The sequence below is a fragment of the Onychostruthus taczanowskii genome, unplaced genomic scaffold (genome assembly GCF_017590055.1).
Source record: "Onychostruthus taczanowskii isolate IOZ18803 unplaced genomic scaffold, ASM1759005v1 scaffold28, whole genome shotgun sequence".
Classification (NCBI taxonomy): Eukaryota; Metazoa; Chordata; class Aves; order Passeriformes; family Passeridae; genus Onychostruthus; species Onychostruthus taczanowskii.
This window is the reverse complement of record NW_024500128.1, coordinates 3,628,951-3,648,418: the sequence shown is the minus strand read 5'-3', so window position 1 is coordinate 3,648,418 and position 19,468 is coordinate 3,628,951. Positions and strand designations below refer to the sequence as shown.

General features: G+C 37.9%; 1 protein-coding gene across 1 annotated transcript in view; it reads left to right on the top strand.

Moving 5' to 3' along the window:
* The window catches only part of CPNE4 (copine 4), a 178,601-nt gene that overhangs the window by 68,768 nt on the left and 90,365 nt on the right, over nt 1–19,468 (top strand). Inside the window, exons 3-4 of the mRNA XM_041407781.1 lie at nt 12,146–12,217; nt 16,004–16,078. Of these exons, the coding sequence (XP_041263715.1) occupies nt 12,146–12,217; nt 16,004–16,078 (147 nt within the window). The remainder of the gene's footprint in view (nt 1–12,145; nt 12,218–16,003; nt 16,079–19,468) is intronic.

The following is a 19,468-nucleotide window of genomic DNA, read 5'->3' as shown; positions in this document are numbered from 1 at the left end:
GCCTTTATAGAATTTAAAAGTGATTTAGGAAATTCCAGAATAGTAACACTGGAATTGTCATCCAAGGTAAGCCTTTATGAAGACTGCAAAGTTAACAATCCTACTGCACAGGCTGTACACATGGAGCTTCTACTCTTGTTTAGCTGTATTGTGTAATTACAGCATTCTTTTAATGATAATAGACCCACGGCTTTTCATGAGACAATTTTGACATGAATTTGTTGTCTACATCATTTTAATGCCTGAATAAAACAGAATTTTTTGTGAGTGTCAGCCTCCCAACTCACTTTCACAGCGCAAGTAGGTCTTACTGAGACATCCAGGAAGGCTGTAGATTTTTTGGCATAGTCTGAAAGACTGATGCCCTTCCCACCCCCCACAGAAGTGCCAACTTCTATTGCTCTCTTCTAGCTAATAGTTGATCTCTAAGATTCAGTGCTACCTGTACCTCTTTGTAGATCATCACTTAGTTGTGTGGTAAACCTGCATGTTTACCCAAATCATGTAATTCTTCTATCAAAATCAGAATTAGTATGAATAATAAATGCTAGGAAAGACAAGAGCACAGTTATACAGTAAGCTCACAGAGAGGAGTGAATTTTATTTTTATTCTCATCTCAGTCTTACATGTAGCCTACCCAGCTAGGGGTACATGTAGCCTACAGGTTTGTCAGAAATTTGGGGTCCTGGATGTGAATGATGAAAAAATGCATTCCTTTGGAAGGTTTCAATAATCTCCTTCCAAATGCTCTAATAAATTTGTGTTCCATGAGAGTGAGGAGGGCAATGACTTATAGGCTGTTAGATCTGAGCCATATACTGTCTAGAGACACCCCACTGGATTTTCAGCAAGATTTATTTATACTGTTCTTGCCAGGATAAATCAATTCTGTGCCTCTACTGGTAAAATACTGTGGTTAGCAACATACTGGCATGCAGTCAGTCATACCTGGATGTGAAGAGTAGATTCATCAACAGAAATTTCTGATGCCACATAATTTTAAAGATGGTAGAACAAATGGTTGTGAGTAGATACCTGAGTGTAATTACATAAACTTCAAGGTGCTAAATAGAGACATTTCCTCAAAGTGATTTGTTTTGTCCATCACACTCAAAAGTTTCCCTTCCAGCCAAAACAATAGCATCATTATCTCTTGGAGGGTTTGACAGGAACAGGCTTAGTGTGAGGTGTTTAGGACAGATTTTTTTGTGTGTGCTTTTAAGAACTAAAAGTCTGTTCCTTCTACTGAGAAAGGCTCTTTCTACATTCCAATTTCCCTGCTTCTTGAGTGTCCTGGTAATGTGCAGATTGGCAGAATCTTAACAAATATGTTCTCTACAGTCAGAATGATAACCAGATCAAACAAACCCTAAAATATTAGAGAAGGTAGGAAAGTTGAAAGTGCAAACAAATTTATCTCAGTTAGCAGCATAATCTTAAAATATGTTCTGCAATTACACATGGTGTATAAAACAGAATTTTTCAAGGAACTTCACATCAAGAGAATGTGCCATACTCCAATCAGGTTGTTTGTGTTGTACTGTTTAAATAAAGTGGCATTGTTGAATGGAAGGTTAAGGTGCATAACTAAAAACTATGATTTTTAAAAATATGTTATTATTTTAAATTTTACATTTAATTTCTAGTTAAATGCATAAAGCTAATATCTAATAATACCAGGGCTTAACAATTAAGTTTTACAGTCTTATGGTAGCTATTTAATCAAGGAAACTGTACCATGTTTTGCTTGTAACCTCACAAAGATTATTCTTAATTGGGAGCATATTTGTGAAATTAGTCATAGAATCCCAGCAGGGTTTGGTTGGAAGTGTCTATAAAGACCATCTAATTCCAACTCCCATGCCATGGGCAGGGACACTTTCCACTAGACCAGCCTCATCCAGCTGGTATTGAACACTTACAGCAATGGGACATCCATAACTCCCCTGGGCAACCTGTTTAGTGCCTCACTACCCTCAAAGTGAAATCACTTCCTAATATCTAGTCTAAATCTACCCTCTTTCAGTTAAAAGACATCAGCCCTTGTCCTGGCACTCCATGCCCTCTGCAACTCTCTTGTAGCATCCTTTAGGTAAAGGAAGGTACTGTAGGCTCTCCCCAGAACCTTCTCTTCTCCAGGCTGAACAGCCCCAACTGTCTCAGCCTGTCTCCACAAGGAGAGATGTTCCACCCCTCTGACCCCCTCTTCATGGCCCTCCTCTGGAGACCCAGAACTGGATGCTTTGCTCCAGGTGGTATCTCTGGAGCAAATCCTTAGTGGGGTTTACTTGAAGTACCACACAAGGAAGTGGCATAGACATTTGGATTGTGTGCTCTTCCTGTTCCTATCATAAAGTAATTTAAGTGAGGAGGGATTCCTGGGGTCTCCAATCTGCTGCTGAAAACAGATTAGAGCAGATTTCTCAGGGACTTCTCCAGTCCAGTCTTGAATGTCTCCAAGGATGAAGTTATCACAGCATCTTAGGGCTTTGTCCCAGTGTTTGACACCCTCACAGTAGTGATGGTTTTCTGTGCATAAGCAGAGGCATAGTGAACCCTCACTCCTGTATCAGGTGGAAACGTCTGCAATTACTTTTAATAGTCTTCAAGTGGCAAAAGAAAGCCTGAATTTGCAAAGTAAAAATAACCAGAGCAGGTATGGCTTAGTTTTATCTGGTCTTGCTTAGGGTGGAAGGCAGTAATATCAGCCTTCTTGAGCTGCTGCTGTAAATGACAGCTCTCATTGTTTGGAGTGGAGTATGGGGGTAGAGCAGTGGTTTGGCGTTGTGCTTTCTGCTTCAGCAGAAATGGCTTGGGATGCTCCATCAGGCTGTGCATCTGCCCACTAATCTTCTAACTCTTTGATTCACTCTAAATAGTTGCTGTTCTTTGCATAGGCACTGGAAAATAAGGGCACCCATCCACAGCTCTGTAGTGATAAGCAGTGAAATCACAACCAGTAATGCTTTAATTGCCATCTTGAGCCACCACTCTATAAGGGTGACCTCTTGCTTTCTTACAGATGCTTTAGATGCTATCAATCAGTTCATGCCTTGTCATGGTTTTACAGATGTCTGTAACTTTGGAGAGTAGATTCTTCACTCTTTCCTCTTTGTTTTTTTCTTTCCCTTCCCTGTGCCTAGGTAAAGTGTTGAGTCCACTCACCTAGACTAATCATTTCCAGCTCAATCCTCACCTAGTTACTGAGGGTTTTGAACTTCTGTTGCTTATTGGTTGCTGACAAAATCTGTAACTGAGTGTCCGTAGATAGATTGATTTCTGTTTAATGGGTTGGGGGTTTATGTATATGAAAAAAGCAACAGGGAAAAAATATTAGATGGAAAAGCATAGTCAGAAATTTAACAGTCTGATTTTAATGGTTTTCAACTGGGATAGTGCAGTGGTTTGACCTTGGCTGGGGTGCATGATTTGGGAATTGATTTTTTTTGGTGACTTGGCCTCCCAGGATCTTGCCCACCCTCAGCTCCTTGGTGAGGGGAGAAATGTTAAGAGACAGCGCTGATGCTGTGCCCACCTTGCTCAGCAGACACCAAACCCTGGTGTGTTATCCACCCCTTTCCAGGTACCAATGCACAGCGCAGACCTGTGAGGGCTGCTGTTGAAATTGAACCTAAAACAGACAGCAAAAGCCCAAATCCAAGTCCTGTTCTGTTTATTTGTTAGTGCCTTTATATGTCATGAGCTTCTAAAGCTCTCTTATTGGAATAATTCAGATTTATATTCCATAAATTTTATAGAATATTGAAATTGCATCATATAGTACAGTAAGGGCTCAAACTTTCTAATAACCAAAGTTAGTTTCTTAACCACAGAGTAATTATCAGGGAGGTGGCCTAGAAAGACTTTTTTTCTCTGAAGTTTCACCCAGAAATTTTAGTCTGTTCTTTAAGAGCTCACAACAACTATTTCAATGAATAACCATTTTCTGATGAGAACTAAACAAATATTTCCAAGACATTCTCAATTACTGCTCAGCTGTGCATGCAACATCATTAAATTATGGGAACCAGTGAAGTTTTGATTTCTTAAATGCTGTGAACCACCGCAGCTCTGTGGGTTGGGTTATTCTCTGTGACGTATTTTATGGGAATAGCCTTTACGGCTTTTCTTCCATTACTTACTGTGGCTGGTCTTTGCTATTTTCAAATTTGGGATTTTATCCCTTGTTTAGTTTCTTTCAATTTATAGAACTGTTAAAATATTGTTTCTCCCTTATTTGCTCAACTAGTAGCAGAAGAAAGCTGCAGAGATGTAAATCTTTTAGTGTGAAGAACATTTTCAAGGATTATTCTGATATTTAATATTACCCATACACACTTTGGTGTACAAATTGGATTGAAAGTCTTCCTTCTCAATAATGAATATAATTATTTCTTGTGTGTTTTTCATAATATATGTCATTAGCAGATTATGCACTTGAAAAAGCTGACTAATTATTAGTTCAATTTCAGCCATTGCAAATCCCCTTGCTCTTGAATTAGAGAAAGGCTAAAAGAGTCATGATTGCACCTGAATTAATTAAACTGAAACAGTTTGCATGAGAATATTTGTTTAATAGCCTGTTGACTGCTTCTGTGGTGCAAAAGACATATGACCAGCTTTTTTCAAGGTATTTGAATTCCTAAATCTCATTAGATATCTGTGGGCCTCCTTAGGTATCTAGGTACCTTTTAATACTTGGCCTTTGATCTCCTCCAAATGAAGTTGCTCAATTCATTAGTGGGATGAATAATGCACTTTATTAGATGTGAATGTAATTTTCTACCAGCACTGACTCAGAGAAGAAGCAAATAATGAATGCAGCACTCTCCCTAACATTGCCCAACCCTTTCAGAAGCTAAGTTATCCCCAGGAAACTCTTGGTTTACCACTGCAGCATGATCTCTGAAGCTGTAAGATTTTCTAGAATAATCTTGCCATAGTTAATAGAATTTCTTGTACAGTTTGTACTGCTTTGTTTTCACATGCTTTATCTTTTTGTATGAATTACTGTAGCAGTCTTTAGAAGTGTAATTTATATTTAGTTTGCTATTATAATGAGATATTATTGTGACTAATTCTAAAAGGGCTGCTACTCTACACGCTAATTAAATTCAAAGACCTCTTAAGCTATTGATAAGATATTTCCTGTAATAACATTATGCCTCTTGTGATAGGCATATCTCTTTTTCTCAGTGTTCTGTTTTGATTGACTATTTTCAGGTACAGGTCTTTAACAAAGACAGGGAGAGGTATAATTCAGCTGTAAATAGACTCTGAGCTGAACAATGCTATAGCAAACAAAAGAAATCTTGAAGAGTGATGAGCATGGTACAAAAAGAATCATATGTACAGAGAGGATGATTATAGCACTAAAACTGGCTCTATGAAGGAACAAGAATTCTGTGAGCAGTTAGAACGAAACTTTTTTCTCTGTGGACCTATACATCTGAACTTGATCACTTGAAAGGATTTCTCGGTATTTGTGACCCATTCCCCAAAACTTTTTTTCCATGAGAGTGGAATACAGTTTCTGACATTTACATAATGTCTGGTCTCTCTTCGTGTTAAAATGTAGCATGCTTGGTGCACCTGCAACTGCGTACTACCATTCAGGAAAATTTTTTGGTGGATTCAAAAACAGCTGGGAGGTAGATGACAAGATAAACGCAAGCACATCAGAGTTGTATAAACCTTGCTTTGTCACAAGCCAGGCTGAAGAGGAATGTGTGAAGAAGGAGAGAGTTTTTGCACTGTGAGGCAGAGATACTTCTGCTCCCTGTGCTTAAAATTGGTCATTCATTGTATTATTAAATTGTATTCATTGTATTATTATTAAAATTGGTCTGACATTGTATTTGTGGGTGTTTAGAGGCTTACAGTATCTGATTTGAATGGACTAATATTTTAATTTACAAGCTTCAGAATATATTTTACAAATGTTAAATCTTCAATTGTTTAGCCACTCTGGTTGCATCATTCCACTTACAGCAATATCACGAAAGTATTGCTGTCCTTCATTTGGGACACTTTTTAGCAGTGAAAAAGGTGCTTTAAAGGTTGTACTTCTATACTGGAAGGGAAGAGCTTAAGAGAGCATGTAGCATAACTGGCGAATACTTTTGATATGGTTATGTCTCAAGTGTTATGTACAGAATGCTTCTTTTGCTGTTCATCGAGGATTAAAAGGATTTCGTGAATAGTCAAGTTAGTTTGATTGTGTATGTTAAAATCGCCACTCAAAGTTGACAAGATAGCAGTTGATAGTTTTAATAGTTACATATTAAACTGCTATTGTCTCAACCTGTGGGTTTTTATCACTTTTATTCTTCTGATTCTCTCTTATGTCTCACTTGGGTGGAGTAAAGCAGTGACTGTGTGGGGCTTGGCTGCTGGCTGGAGTTAGACCACGACACAAGGGTTGGTGCAAGATTTAAGACGTTTTTTTGAAAGAGTACGATTGCTACTTTTCTTTCCTTGATATATCAACATGGTTGTAGAGGATGCTGTAAGAAAAACGCTCCATTTCCATATGTACCACTGCTGTTTGTTGGGAAATTACTTCTCCGGGGTTGAAGTGTGTTTACCACCAAGGGCTCTGCACTTAAAATATGTTTGATCATGAAGTTTCAGTCTATGAAAAAGACATTTGGATAAAGGAAAAAATGCTACTAAATTGTGCCTAGGTGCTCTTTACAGTCCTGAAAACAGTTAGGTTGGCTAGAAGAAAGTTGAGTAACTATGAAAGTACATATAGCTGGAATAACACATCTGGGAGAAGAATTAACACAGAGGTGCTAGGAAATAAAAGTTATTTCTCTGGCTATGCCTGTTAGCAAGGAAGAGATACAAAGACTTCTTTAAGTTGTGTACTGTTGTGATTAAGAGAAATTTGTGCTTAATCTCTCTGTATAAATAACTAAATTTGGGGTTCCTGTAAGAAAGTCCAATGTGTAGAAGAGGACAATCCAAATAAAGAATTTGAGACACTTGACCTCTGGCTCAGGGTGGCACCTTGCAAAGCTGAATCAATCCTGTTGAAATAACGTGGTTAAAAAGCCATATTGAAAACTTGGTGTTGGCTTGATTTATGAACATTGGGAATTCTGCATGATATTATTGAAAGTTATCCCTATATTTTGTTTTAAAAGGACCACCTAGAGAAAGACATTTTAGAAGTTTCTTAAACAAGCCAGGTAAAACAAGTCATTATATTTCACAGCTCATCTTACACAGTGCTGATTAGTCACGACTCAGGCACAGGAGAGAGGAAAGAGAGGAAACCTTCATCAGAGTCCTTGTCTCTGAGCGATTGCTGAGCAATGCTTGGTACACAGCTGGTGTCAGCGCCTTGGTGCTTTTATCTGGAGTCTTGCATCTGTTCATATTTTTAAAATAATGAAGAAAAAAAAGGTGCAAAGCCTCTTTTAGCTGTTTTACATTGGAAATAAGATCAAATGGAGATGTAAGTCTAGATTTCTCTACAGCAATATTGAGCATCTATTCTTAACCTATAAGGGCTTGTATGTAATAAGGAAAAGATCATCTTCAAGGGAATTTCTCACTCCCATCTTACCACAGGGCTGACATCCCTTATCACTTCAGACCAGAAATCTAGCTGAGATTATGTTCTCTTGAGATGATTGAATATCTGTTAAATAGGAGTAACTTCATGTGCATATACTCCCTCTCAGAAACAGAGCAGTGGCTTTTACATTCTTATTTCTACCTCATGCAAACATATTAGTATGGCATTTTTACTGGACATGTGGTGCTCTTAGGCCACAACTGGGTAATAGTTTGTATGTAGCTGAAAATGAAGTTGACTTCACTTCTCTAAGTCTCACCTTTTATACCTCTGAGGTGTGACCCTTGGATGAGCCTCCCCACAATGAGCAATAAAAAGGATTGTTGTTGTTGAACCCCAGCTGGCAGCTAAAGCACCATGCAGCTTCTTGCTTACACCTCCTTTGCCCTGTGCCTGCTACAGTGGAGGAGAATCAGAAAGTAAAGGTTAACTTGATGGCTTGAGATAAAAACAGTTTAATAATTTTAAAAAATAGTTGTTATTATTATAACAACAGCTATAGGGAAAAGGAGAGAGAAGGAACAAAATAAAATCCAAGAGAAAGAAGTGATGCATAGTACAATCACTTACTACCTGTTGACAGATGCCCAGCCCAGCCCTTAGCAGCAATCAGCAGCTCGCAGCCAATTCTCCCCCGTCTGTATACTGAGCATGGCAGTCTATGGTATGAAATATCTTTTTTGCTAGTTCAGTCAGCCATCCTGGCTGTCTTCCCTCCTTACTTTTTGTGCACTTCCTCTCTGGCAAAGCACGGGAAACTGAAAAGTCCTTGATATGGAGTAAGCACTACTTAGTAACAACCACAACATCAGTGTGTTACCAACATTATTCTCATGCTAAATCTGAAACACAGCATTAAGTACCAGCTACTAAGAAGAAAATTAACTCTATTACAGTGTGAACAAGGACTGTTTCCTACATCCATTTGCTGACTGGTAGGTCATGCTTCTAATAAAATGTTTGTGAAAATACATATTCTTGAAATGTAGTGAGGTTTTCTAGGGCTGAACTGGGTTCTGTTATTTGTGTTCTGGAAAGAAGAGAGACATTTACTTTCTGCACTTCTTCACATCAGTTTTGGAAAAACCCTTTTTTTTCTCTGAAGCAGAAGTTTTAAATTGCAAGGTTTTGAAGTCAGAGTCAAGCCGAAGACTCCTGACAAATGAAAGACCTGTAGTCAATTACCTTCTTGTAAGACATTTTGCCAACTCAGCTGTCTCTGTAACTGTGAACTAAGACTAATGCATGCTAGTCCCTCAAGTTATCATTGTTTAGGACTTGCTGTCTGAAAATCAGGTCAGCAAATGCTTTGTATAATAATGTTCAGAAGAAGATTTGCATTGGGACAATAACAAAAATATGGTAGGCAATTGATGGCAGGTTCGAAGTGGTTCTTTAAACCAGTGAGACCCATTTTGTGTAATGCATGAACAAAAGAGTCAAATTACTGCTATGGAAAACAGACTCCTTTATGGTTATTGCAATTACAATTACAATTTGAGGCAACAACGTTGGCACATTGTTGCCAGATGGAGGATTAGTTTTAGTGGCCCTTAATTAACAACTGGTAAACACTTGCACCCAAATACACATATTTACATACGCAGAGTGCTTACTGTGTCAGAACGATGCTTCTGTCTTAGAGAGCGAGTGTCATTAATGCAGCCTACTAATGAGCACGTCAGAATAAATTATCCTTTCTGGAACTTTGAGCCATCTATCTGCCACCTGCACAGGAGCTCCTGAGCTGTGCAATGCCTCGTGAAAGCTGTGACCCTTCGGAAAGCAGCAAAGGGAGCTGGAAAAGTTTGGGTAGCTCAGGGGGAGAAGTCCTGCTGTCTCTAAAGAGGCTACTCTAGGACAGGTTCCCACCCAAGTTCTATCTCATACCATGGCTATGTATATGTAAGAAGTCTGAAAAGGTTTCTGGTGGACAATACTCACAGCTTTCAGTGGAAAAGCTTAATGTATTTTACAAATTTGCCTGAGCATCTTTGGCCATGGAGATAAATGGGCTCTGCTCCTCAGCTGCCATAATTCATTGTCTGGCTGGTACAGATCCCATAGTTTAATTCCATGTTAAGAATAATCTGTCATATTTCTGTATTACCTCCTATATGAGAATCTCAAACAAGATTTTTTGAATTGCACCTCACAGTTCACAGGAGTGCAATGATTTATACTTGAACCTATTTACTGGCAAGAAGATAAATGTAGGGATGACTTAAAAGATCATCACAAACAGTATTTCCAAGATTCTAAGGAAGAAAAAGAGCTGCTAGTAATATTGTCATCTTACTTGTAGTCCTGTCTGTTGTTGCCACTGACCAACACTAGAGTTGAAATCCAAAAGTTAGTTTGGAAAATTGAGTGAGATGTTGACAACAGACAACATTATGGAAGGCAGTCCAAAAAGGAGTGTTAAATTATTCATTTAAGTAATAGCCAGCTGCAAAACTGCAGCTGGCAATCTGAAATGGTCCTATTATGAACATTAGTTAACAGTATCATGGTGTTCTTAAAATAAGGCAAATGTAATTCTGGAGTGTATCAGCCTTGCAATGAGAAGCTCTTCTTGCTTCTCATGGGAAGGACCAGAGCTATTATGCTCAATTTTGAGCATTATTCTAAGAGTGTTTATGAGCCAGTCCATGAAGGATCATCAGAGAGTAGAGAGAATGGTTTGAGAGCTAGAAAATTTGGTCAAGAAGGAAAGATAGGACAAACTCAAGTTATGTAGTAAAGAAGACGACTGTAGGGAGTTTGTAATAGTCTTCAAATGCAAGGATTGCCCAGGAATACAAGGAAAAAGACTTGTTTTACCAATTCATGGTGCATTCAATAGAAATAATGGACTTAAACTGCAGAGAATAGAAATAATAAACTTAAACTGCAGAAAATCAGATTAGCTGTTAGGAAAGTATGTTTACATAAGGATAGTGAATATAATAAATTTCCAGAGGAGAGTGTTTCCCTTTAAGTTCTTTAAGAACTGATTAGATATACCCCTGTCAGGTATAGTTGCAATAGGAACAAGAAGCTGGTCACAGTGATTCCAGATGTGCTGTCCTGTCATTTGGTGGTTCTCCTGTCTCACATTTAAAGCCTGTTTAAAACTTGCTTCTGTCTTGTTGCTTCTATTACAACTGTAGCTGGGAATTATCTGAGGTGCAGCTTTTGATTTTCTCTTCAATTCAGCAAGTTGATGGGCTGTACAAACATGTTTCCCCCCACTGACGTTAAGCTAAAATGTGCAACCTATTCACTCCTGTCTCACAGCATGTTTTTTGGCTGGCTGTGACTTTGCATTACTGAGCATTTCAGCTCTGGCCATTACCTAATGTTGTGGTTTATTGCTGGAGTTTGTGTGATTCCCAGGACTCTCATGCAGGGTCTGGAACTCTCCTTTTCACTTGGTGGCTGCCTTTCTTTTGCAGCTAATATTTTGGCATATTTGCCAATGATGTCTATTTGTGGAACATTTAGATCAGCTGTCTGGAAGAAGTTGTCCATATACTGTTGGATGGGGGAAGGCGGAAAGGACTACTTCTAGGATAAAAGCCACATTCAAGAAGTTAAGGTTTTTCTCAGCACACAATCTTTTGCTCATTATCTGCACAGCACAATTGTACTACAGTTTTGTCAGATTACAAATAATACTGTGACTTATAAGAGGTGTTTTGAATTACCTTTACATCTGTCTACATTTTGAAGTTTTCTGCTTAATAAATAAATAAATTGATTTAGCATTAGCTTTACTAGTGACTGGAACATCACTGTAGCTTAGCAGTTCTCCATCATTGTAAGGTTTCTTCCTTTTCTAATACTTTTACTTGTCTGGTTTTAAGTGTTTCAAAATTGTAAGAGGATGCTAGTTATTGATATGGCAGATAAAATCTTTTGTCAGTGTCCCTCTGATGCCATTTATTTGAAGTATATTTACAATATGGTTAATGACCAAGTTCATTTATAATGTTGAGTTCTAGGGGAGGTCTGGTAAGCAAAGGAGACAATTTTGGAACTGAAATATGGGATAGCTTGCTTCCTTTTGCCCTGAATTTAGAGTTGCTGATATTTTGAGGTAAAATAAATTCTTTGCATTTTAAATGGACTTCAGTTTCCAATAAAAATTACTGAGTTGAGTTTTAAGGGTATCTCTGATAGATTTGCTGTCTACAGCTCCCTTCTTACTGTCTTTTTAGCCCAGTTAAACCTTACTTCTGTCCTCTGTCACCATCACTGCAATACTTGAGAAAAATCTATGTGTCCCTCATTGTTCTGTTCAATGCAGTGAGTTGTGTTCTCCCCATTCTGCTTGACCCCAAATGCTTTTTTTGTCCTTCCATTGAATCCTGTGCAGGTTTCCTGGGGACCTTTCTTGTTGGTTGTGGTCTTACTGTGTTAACTCTGATCATGGATTGAGAAAGTACCTTGATACAAAAGGAAAAAAAAAAAAAAAAAAACCAAAAAGAAAGCAACTAAAACTGAAATCACAATAAACCATGTATTTACTACAGATTCTAATTATTTTTCCCTTTGTTTTTATTTTCATGCAGATTGTTTCTCAGAGGAAGCTCTCCAAGTCCTTACTCAAACATGGCAACACAGCAGGAAAGTCATCTATAACAGTAAGTCAGTCTTAAACATGCTTTTGTTTTCCTGTTATTTAGAAATATCTAAAGTGAGTAATTCTCTCTAAAAGCATCCTGCTAAGCCATCAGAACTATACTTGATTGAGAAATGCATTTAAATTGTTGATTTGATGATTTGCACTGTTTCTGACAAATGCTTGTTTTAAGGAAATGGCAACAAATAATGTATGATTTGTAAAAGAGATACAATACTTGCTATTGTATACCCTAATACTTGTACTTTTAGGGTACTTGGATGACAGCAAGTAACTTCTGCTGTTTGAATACTTTTAGCTGAATGACTAGAACCTTCAGAAATTAATTTATACATGCTTTGACATGTAAAGGAACCACATCTTTCTTTTCCCTTGGGCTTTTTCCAGTTTCTCAGTTAAAAAAAAAAAAAAAAAAAAAAAAAAAAAAAAAAAAAAATGAGATTAGTTTTAGATGTATTGTAATGCAACTAAGGACTGGATTGTCATAGCCCTATGTCTATCTTGAACATTACCTCTCTTTCATCTTTCTCTATGCTGGCTTGCTTGGGAGATCAATTTTTTCTGCACTTTGCTTTGGGGGTATGTGCTCTGTTGCCTCATGAGACTGAGAAGGACTTTTTTCCTTAATGTGTGATTTGCCAGATGGTTTTCTTCTGGCTTGATTGTTTGGATTTTTTTTCTGCCTTCAGCCACAAAAGAGACAGCAGATTCTGAGGTAGTTTCTTGAGAGTGCAGGGAGTTTGATTTCTTAGATGTCTTCCTTTGTGCTTGGCTGGGAATTGATTTGCTTAAATGCATACAATAAACTTGGTTTTGGTCTGGGGTTGGAAAGGAGTTCCCCACTCATCTGGCTGAATAGAACCAGGAGAGAGTTTTGTTCCCTAAATAACTTCATATGGTTTGCCTGCTGGCATGGTCTGGGCATACTTCATCTCACCCATCCCTGTGGTGTTCTGGACCTCCCTTCTGTTCTTCTTTGAGGAGCACAAAGTAGTTTAGTCTTGTGAAAACACAAATGCTGTAGTACAACTAAAATTATTAGGTTTGTTAGGGGAGTGTTCTGGCAAAAATTAAATCACTGTGATAAACAGAAGATGAGAGAAAATGAGTTAATAGTCCCTGCTGGCCTCACACTGGATGATAACCATGAAATATGGACCTTATTTACATGCTTTGGCTTCTGTCCAGCAGTTCTAAAGAGCAAGTTGACTTGAACGGGAGAAAACTGAACCCAGACAAAGAAATACTGTGTGAAAAGTTTTTTGTCTCAACAGAATAATTAAAAATTGATTAATTATTATATTTCTGGATCTGGGGACGTACCAGGTGTCTGTCAAGCATGGAAGTTAGGAATACTAGTTTCCTAACTCATTCAGTATAGTGAGCTATGAGTTTTTCATAGTATTTTGGAAGTTCCTCTCTTAGCAAGTTTTGCTGGAATTTTATTCATCTTTTGACTGTGTAATGTCTCATCCACACAATTTTATAATATGGCTGTGGAAAGCAAACAGAACATTGTTCTGCTTCTCCAGCTGCAAGTCTGTAAACCTTTACAAGAGCAGGTTCATTATCTTCAGTTAAAAATACTTGTGAAATTTGGTGTGCAAATCCCAGAGCACTGTTGGTCACACACAGCTTAACCAGATTTTGTAAACCATCAGACTACATGGAAGAGAAATGTGTCAGGCTCCATGGGTCAAATTTCATCAGCAAGCTGATGTTTGCCTAGAAGATGTAACACACCACATCTGTGCCTGTGTGATGGTACTTTAATGCCCAGTTAAGCATTTGTGCCCCTGTCTGGCTACATGTGAGTGTTTTGTTTGGAGAAACATCACATCTCCCTGCTGGGAGGTGTCACAGCCAGAATAGTCTCAGGGAATTTTACTTAATTTAATGAATTGCCAATCAAAGTAAACTTTTAACTACTGAGAAACAAATAGGACAAAAAAAAAAAACACCTCCTAGGGAAAATACTTTTCCTGCCCCTCTCCTGTACTCCACTTCTGACACCTCTCCTGCCTCCTTCATAGTCTTCACTCCCGTTGCCTTCACTTCATGTTGTGCTCAGTCCCTTTGGTGAGGTGGCGTGTGACGCAGGTCAGGATCAGAAAATAGTGATGTTTTTGCTGCTCTTTGAGGTTTTTTTCTTAGTTCTGCTCTGGACTTACACACAGGGACATCTCTGCTCCAGAATGAGTCTTACCTGAGGGTGTACACAGAGGTGCCTCCTCCAGCATGGAGCACTTCCTTCAGAGAGTGAATCTCCCGCTCTGTCCCCACAGCATGGCCTTCTCCATGCCTCTTCCTGGATCTTCTTTAGGGTGTCATTGCAGGCCTCCCACCTCTCCTTCCTTTGTGTCTCTTGCCTCTGGCAGCTGCTGTCCTTTCTGACATAGATTCACAAGATGCCTATGGCAGCCCATATGCACCTCTGAGGTGTTGATGTTTTGGCGTGCAGTCAGTAGCTGCTGCCAAGCCAGTTTGGCAATTTTTTGTTTTCCCAGCAGCTCCTCAAGGATTCAAGTGGTGGAGACAGCCAGAGCCTATCTGGGAAGCTGGCATGGCTGCCACGTGTGTGGTCATGAACACGAAACACCCAGGAAATAGGTTCTTTTGGGAGATTTAATCCATGGGGAAAGCACTTACAATGGGGAAAAAGTTTTAAAGCTGTCAAATAGAATATAATGTGGTTTGTTTCAAAGAATGTTTTCCAGCAAAATATGCCAGGTTTGGTTAGTGCCTTCTCTCCCTGAGGCTGTGGTATTCACATGACCTCTAAACAGAGAGAAGTAGCAAAAAGAATGATCAAAACACTTCTCATCTCATTTGCTGCTCCTGTGTTTGTGCTCATGTGGAATGTGTTCTGGAGATTGCTTAACCAAGGTGATTGCTGGATTGGATTCTGGTGGAATTGTTTGTGTTAATTAGCCTATCAGGTCCAAACTGTGTGGACTGTTGGTCTGCAGACAATCACGAGTTTTTCAGGAGTTAGAAGTATTCTTTGTAGTATAGTTATAGTATAATATAGTATGATAAAGTAATTAGCCTTGTGATATCATGGAGTTCTGCTCATCATTCTTCCCAGACACTGGGCATCGTAGCACCTATATGAGGCATTTTAATGGCTTACTTAGGAAGCTGGCTTGGTTGGTTTTTTTATAACGTTGCACAGCACAGTGACTGGCATCATTACTGATATAGCCTACACCGTCTGAAAGAATCACATGATATTATTTTAGGATTACTTGCTTCTGACTCCATCCACGGTAAATTGTTTTGCCAATGTGGCTATTGCAGAAAAGCTATTTCAGGAGAGCTCTCCTGCTGTAAATGTGTCCTTCATGGCAGCTAATGCCAGGTGACTTCACTATTTTTTTCATTTATCTTGCCAAATGATGCTGAAGTGGCATAAAAATAATTGGGCTTTAGGCCTGAGTAGTACAACCCTTGTAGAGCATTTTTGTCCCCTTGGATACTGTGAGATTGTGGAATTCTCTGTTTTCCACTCTGAGGAGGGGCACTTGGTCAGAGGAAAAGGATCCCTGGTGGATGTGGGTGTCTGCCCTTTGACAGGTGATTGACAAGGCATAGTTGCATGACACAAACTGATTCAGGTTTGTGGGCTGACCAAGGTGATGTCCTTCCTGACGGCAAAGAGAAACACATTAACTTGTTCCACACTTCAGTTTCCTAAGTGGGGTCTGCAGTCTTCACACACTGAAAAATGGCATAGTTCCCCCCTTCCATTACACCATGCACAACTCAAGTGTAGCTTTCCATTTAGGTGATCGCTGAGGAATTGTCTGGCAACGATGACTACGTTGAACTTTCATTCAGTGCACGGAAATTGGATGACAAGGTAAGCTGCTTGATATTAACCTTTCTGAAAGATATAAGAATGCCTGCAAATATAATTTGATGAGGTCTTCCATGACAGATATTTTTTTTACCTTGTGTTATTAAACACATGAGGGTTTTCAGATGGATGTTCACAATGAGGCTTTCCTCGGGTTGCAAGTAATTAAAAAAAAAAAAAAAAAAACTCAAGAAAATCTAATTAAAATCAAGACAAGTTAATTACACTACAACCAAGACAATTTAATTATGTAAAATGCCACAGATCAGAAGTATTTAGAGAAGTGAACTTTCTGTGAGTAATCAATGATGTTATCATTGAAGTTTCCTAAAATGCAGCTAAAAAACTTCATAACAGCTCAGTCATGATACACATTTTGTTCAACAAAACGTAGCTTGAATGTGAGAAAAAGACTTGCATATTTGTTAAAAACTTATTTCCCTCTCTAGGTAAAAAACTTTCCACTGACTCAAACACTACTCAACATTATAAGGAATACCTCTTTCTGAAAATATCTGTTATTGTTTAGCAATTTACTCATAATAAGGATCTCAACTCACAGCCCAAGAAAACCTGATATCTGCTTGTACCACTCCCTGTCATTTCAGTGTAATAGCAGGCATAGAATGCTTTGAGGTATATGGTCCCTTCTTATACAGGAAGGTGCTTCTAATTAGAAACATATGGCAGAACTGTAAAAAGGTTTAGGATGGTGATGCCCCAAGTGTGTTCTTGTAAACATCTGACATGAGAGTAGCTTAAAATCAAATCAGTGAGACTACTTTTGGATATATATTCATCAGGTTTTCAAACTCGGGTTGTAACTTATGAAAAATATTTTCAGCTGAAACTACCAGAAAATCTCAGGCAAGCAGAAAGTACACAGAAAGATGAATAGTTCTGACATATAACTTTAACATAAACTTTATAAAATTTATAAAATTTTACTGTGCTCAGGATCATTAACAATCATAAATGATCAGGACCTGAATTTGCTTCTCATCTGAAAGATAAATTACTTTCCTCTTTCAGAGTTGCTGGAGTCTGAGTGGTTTTGAGTTGCATAATTTATTTAGGTGTCAAAATGTAGATTTAACAACCTTTCTTTAGACAGATATCTTTAGAGGTAATTCCCAAACTTGTACAAATTTTCTTTGTTCTACTTGCTGTCACATCTAGGGAAAGGAAAGGAAAGGACACAAACAACATAATAGGACTCCACTTAGTTATTGCTTTCCACAAATGCAAAATGTAACCTGCTTTAAATATTATGATTGCTTCTAGTTCTTGTTGGTATAAATTAAAAGGATACTTGCCACAGTGCAATTCTGAGCCGGGTCAGTGTTTTCTGGGCAACAGTTTTAGAGAGTGATTGAAACACTTTATGGGGTAAGGTGAGAAGGATCACTCTGAAATATTGCAACAGTGTTGTCATTCTTGCCATTTTAAATGGCCAGTCAAGGTGGGCTTCGTCTAATAAAGAATTCTTGGATGATGCAGTGTGCGAGTCAAGCAGTGACTCATCATGTCTTATCTGAATCCAAAGTCCTGTCTTCAACTGATGAAAATCTCTGGAAATCTATTGCACTGAAAGAAGTCTTTCAATTCTCTCCAGTTAAAGATGTAGCTCAATACCTGGCTGAAACTTGATTTACTTCCTCTATAAGAAAAATGTACAGCTTATAATGAACTTTGACATCATTAGATGCAAGGAACTATTGGTAATTATTTTTATTAATTACTTAAATTTCACAGTTCGGCCATTGGTGAAAAAGAATGAGTGCTCTGATGTCACAAAAAGGGAAATAAACATAAAGAATTGAGAAGAGCCGATTTTGTAAAATCCTAAGCATGGTTTTGCATGCCTCTCCCCACTCAGAGAAGTGAACACCTGAGTAGAGATGTAACGTCAGAGAAACAAACTGAGGGTTGAAGCTGGCTTTGGAGTCTCCTGAAAAACAGAGGAAGCCTCTGTATGTATTTCCTACATGAAGGAAAAATACTTGAATGACACATTTTTGGAAAATTAAAGAAAATTTGTTGATAAGATTTAACAGGCAGGATATGTTTGTTGCATGTTTTTTACTCTCCTGACGTAAAACTGCAAGAATTTTAGAGAAGCTACAGAACAAAGCCTAATAATTTTTTCTTACTGGACTGGCTGAAACATTCAGTGAAAAATTATAGGAAAAATTATGGATATGAAAGTTTCCTTTAGTTAACTGACTTTAGCAGAAATAACGGTTGTATTTTTTATTACAGTGCTTATTTGGAAGGTATAACTGCTTTTTCATGTTTTATTGAAGCCCTGTCAGCTCAAATGGCAGATCTTTGTTTCAAGAGATCCACTGAGAACACTTCACTGTGAAACAATAACTTTTGGAAAGGTTTTATTGCATTAATAGCTGTGTCACAATTACCATAACAAGCAGCTACATTTTTTATGATAGCTATAATAAATTATGAGCACTGGGGCAGGCAAACTGCTTCTCCTGTTCTGAGAGAGGCAGTTACTGTTATTTGGGAAAGATTATCCAGCAAATATCTGCAAAATACGAGCTAATATTGCTTTTTTATATAGTTCTCTGCTATTAAACTACTACCAAAAAAAACCTCATCAAATGTCCTGTTGGATAGTATTCAAAATTTTAATCTTTTTGCTGCTTCAGCCCTTTTTTAAGGGACCTTTGACTTGATCCCCAATCCTGAATTTTAAAAATTGTTGGGCTCTGAAAATTAATCTACTAAAAATGTGTCAAACTAGGTGCTTAGAAACAGATATATCTAAATTTTTTAAGTCTAGGCCATGTACTTGTGTTATTACTGTATAACTGCTACACATACTGAAAGAACAATGTGCATTATACCACCAGCAAATGTATTACATTAATCATTTAAATATTATTAAAATAACACAATATATTGCAGCTATTCTTCTTTCAGAGATATTCTTGGGGGATAATGCAAAGCTATTAGATTCAGCATAACAACCAAAAAAAGTTAATTGTGAAAGCAAATGTTTCTTCAGCTTATCATTTCTACTTATTACAAAGCACTTCCAATATAGAAGGATTTTTTTGTTCGTACCTCAATTCTGATAGTAATGAGGTCTTGTTTTTGCATTGGAGGGGGAGTAATATAAACAACCATCCAGCATTAAAATCTTTCCTTTCATGTGGTATTATCTTGGTAGTTAAAACCAGAAATTATTTCCTTTGTGCTGATGTGCTGTTGTACCTTTATGATACTCAGCTAGGAACAATACTGTATTTTGAGCCTTAAATGAAATCTTGGCTCCCTTTCTGAATTCTTTTGCACACCAGGGTACGTACATTCTTTGGATGTATCATTTTGAGGTACTTTCTTTCAAATAACTTATCAAATTTGTGTTTG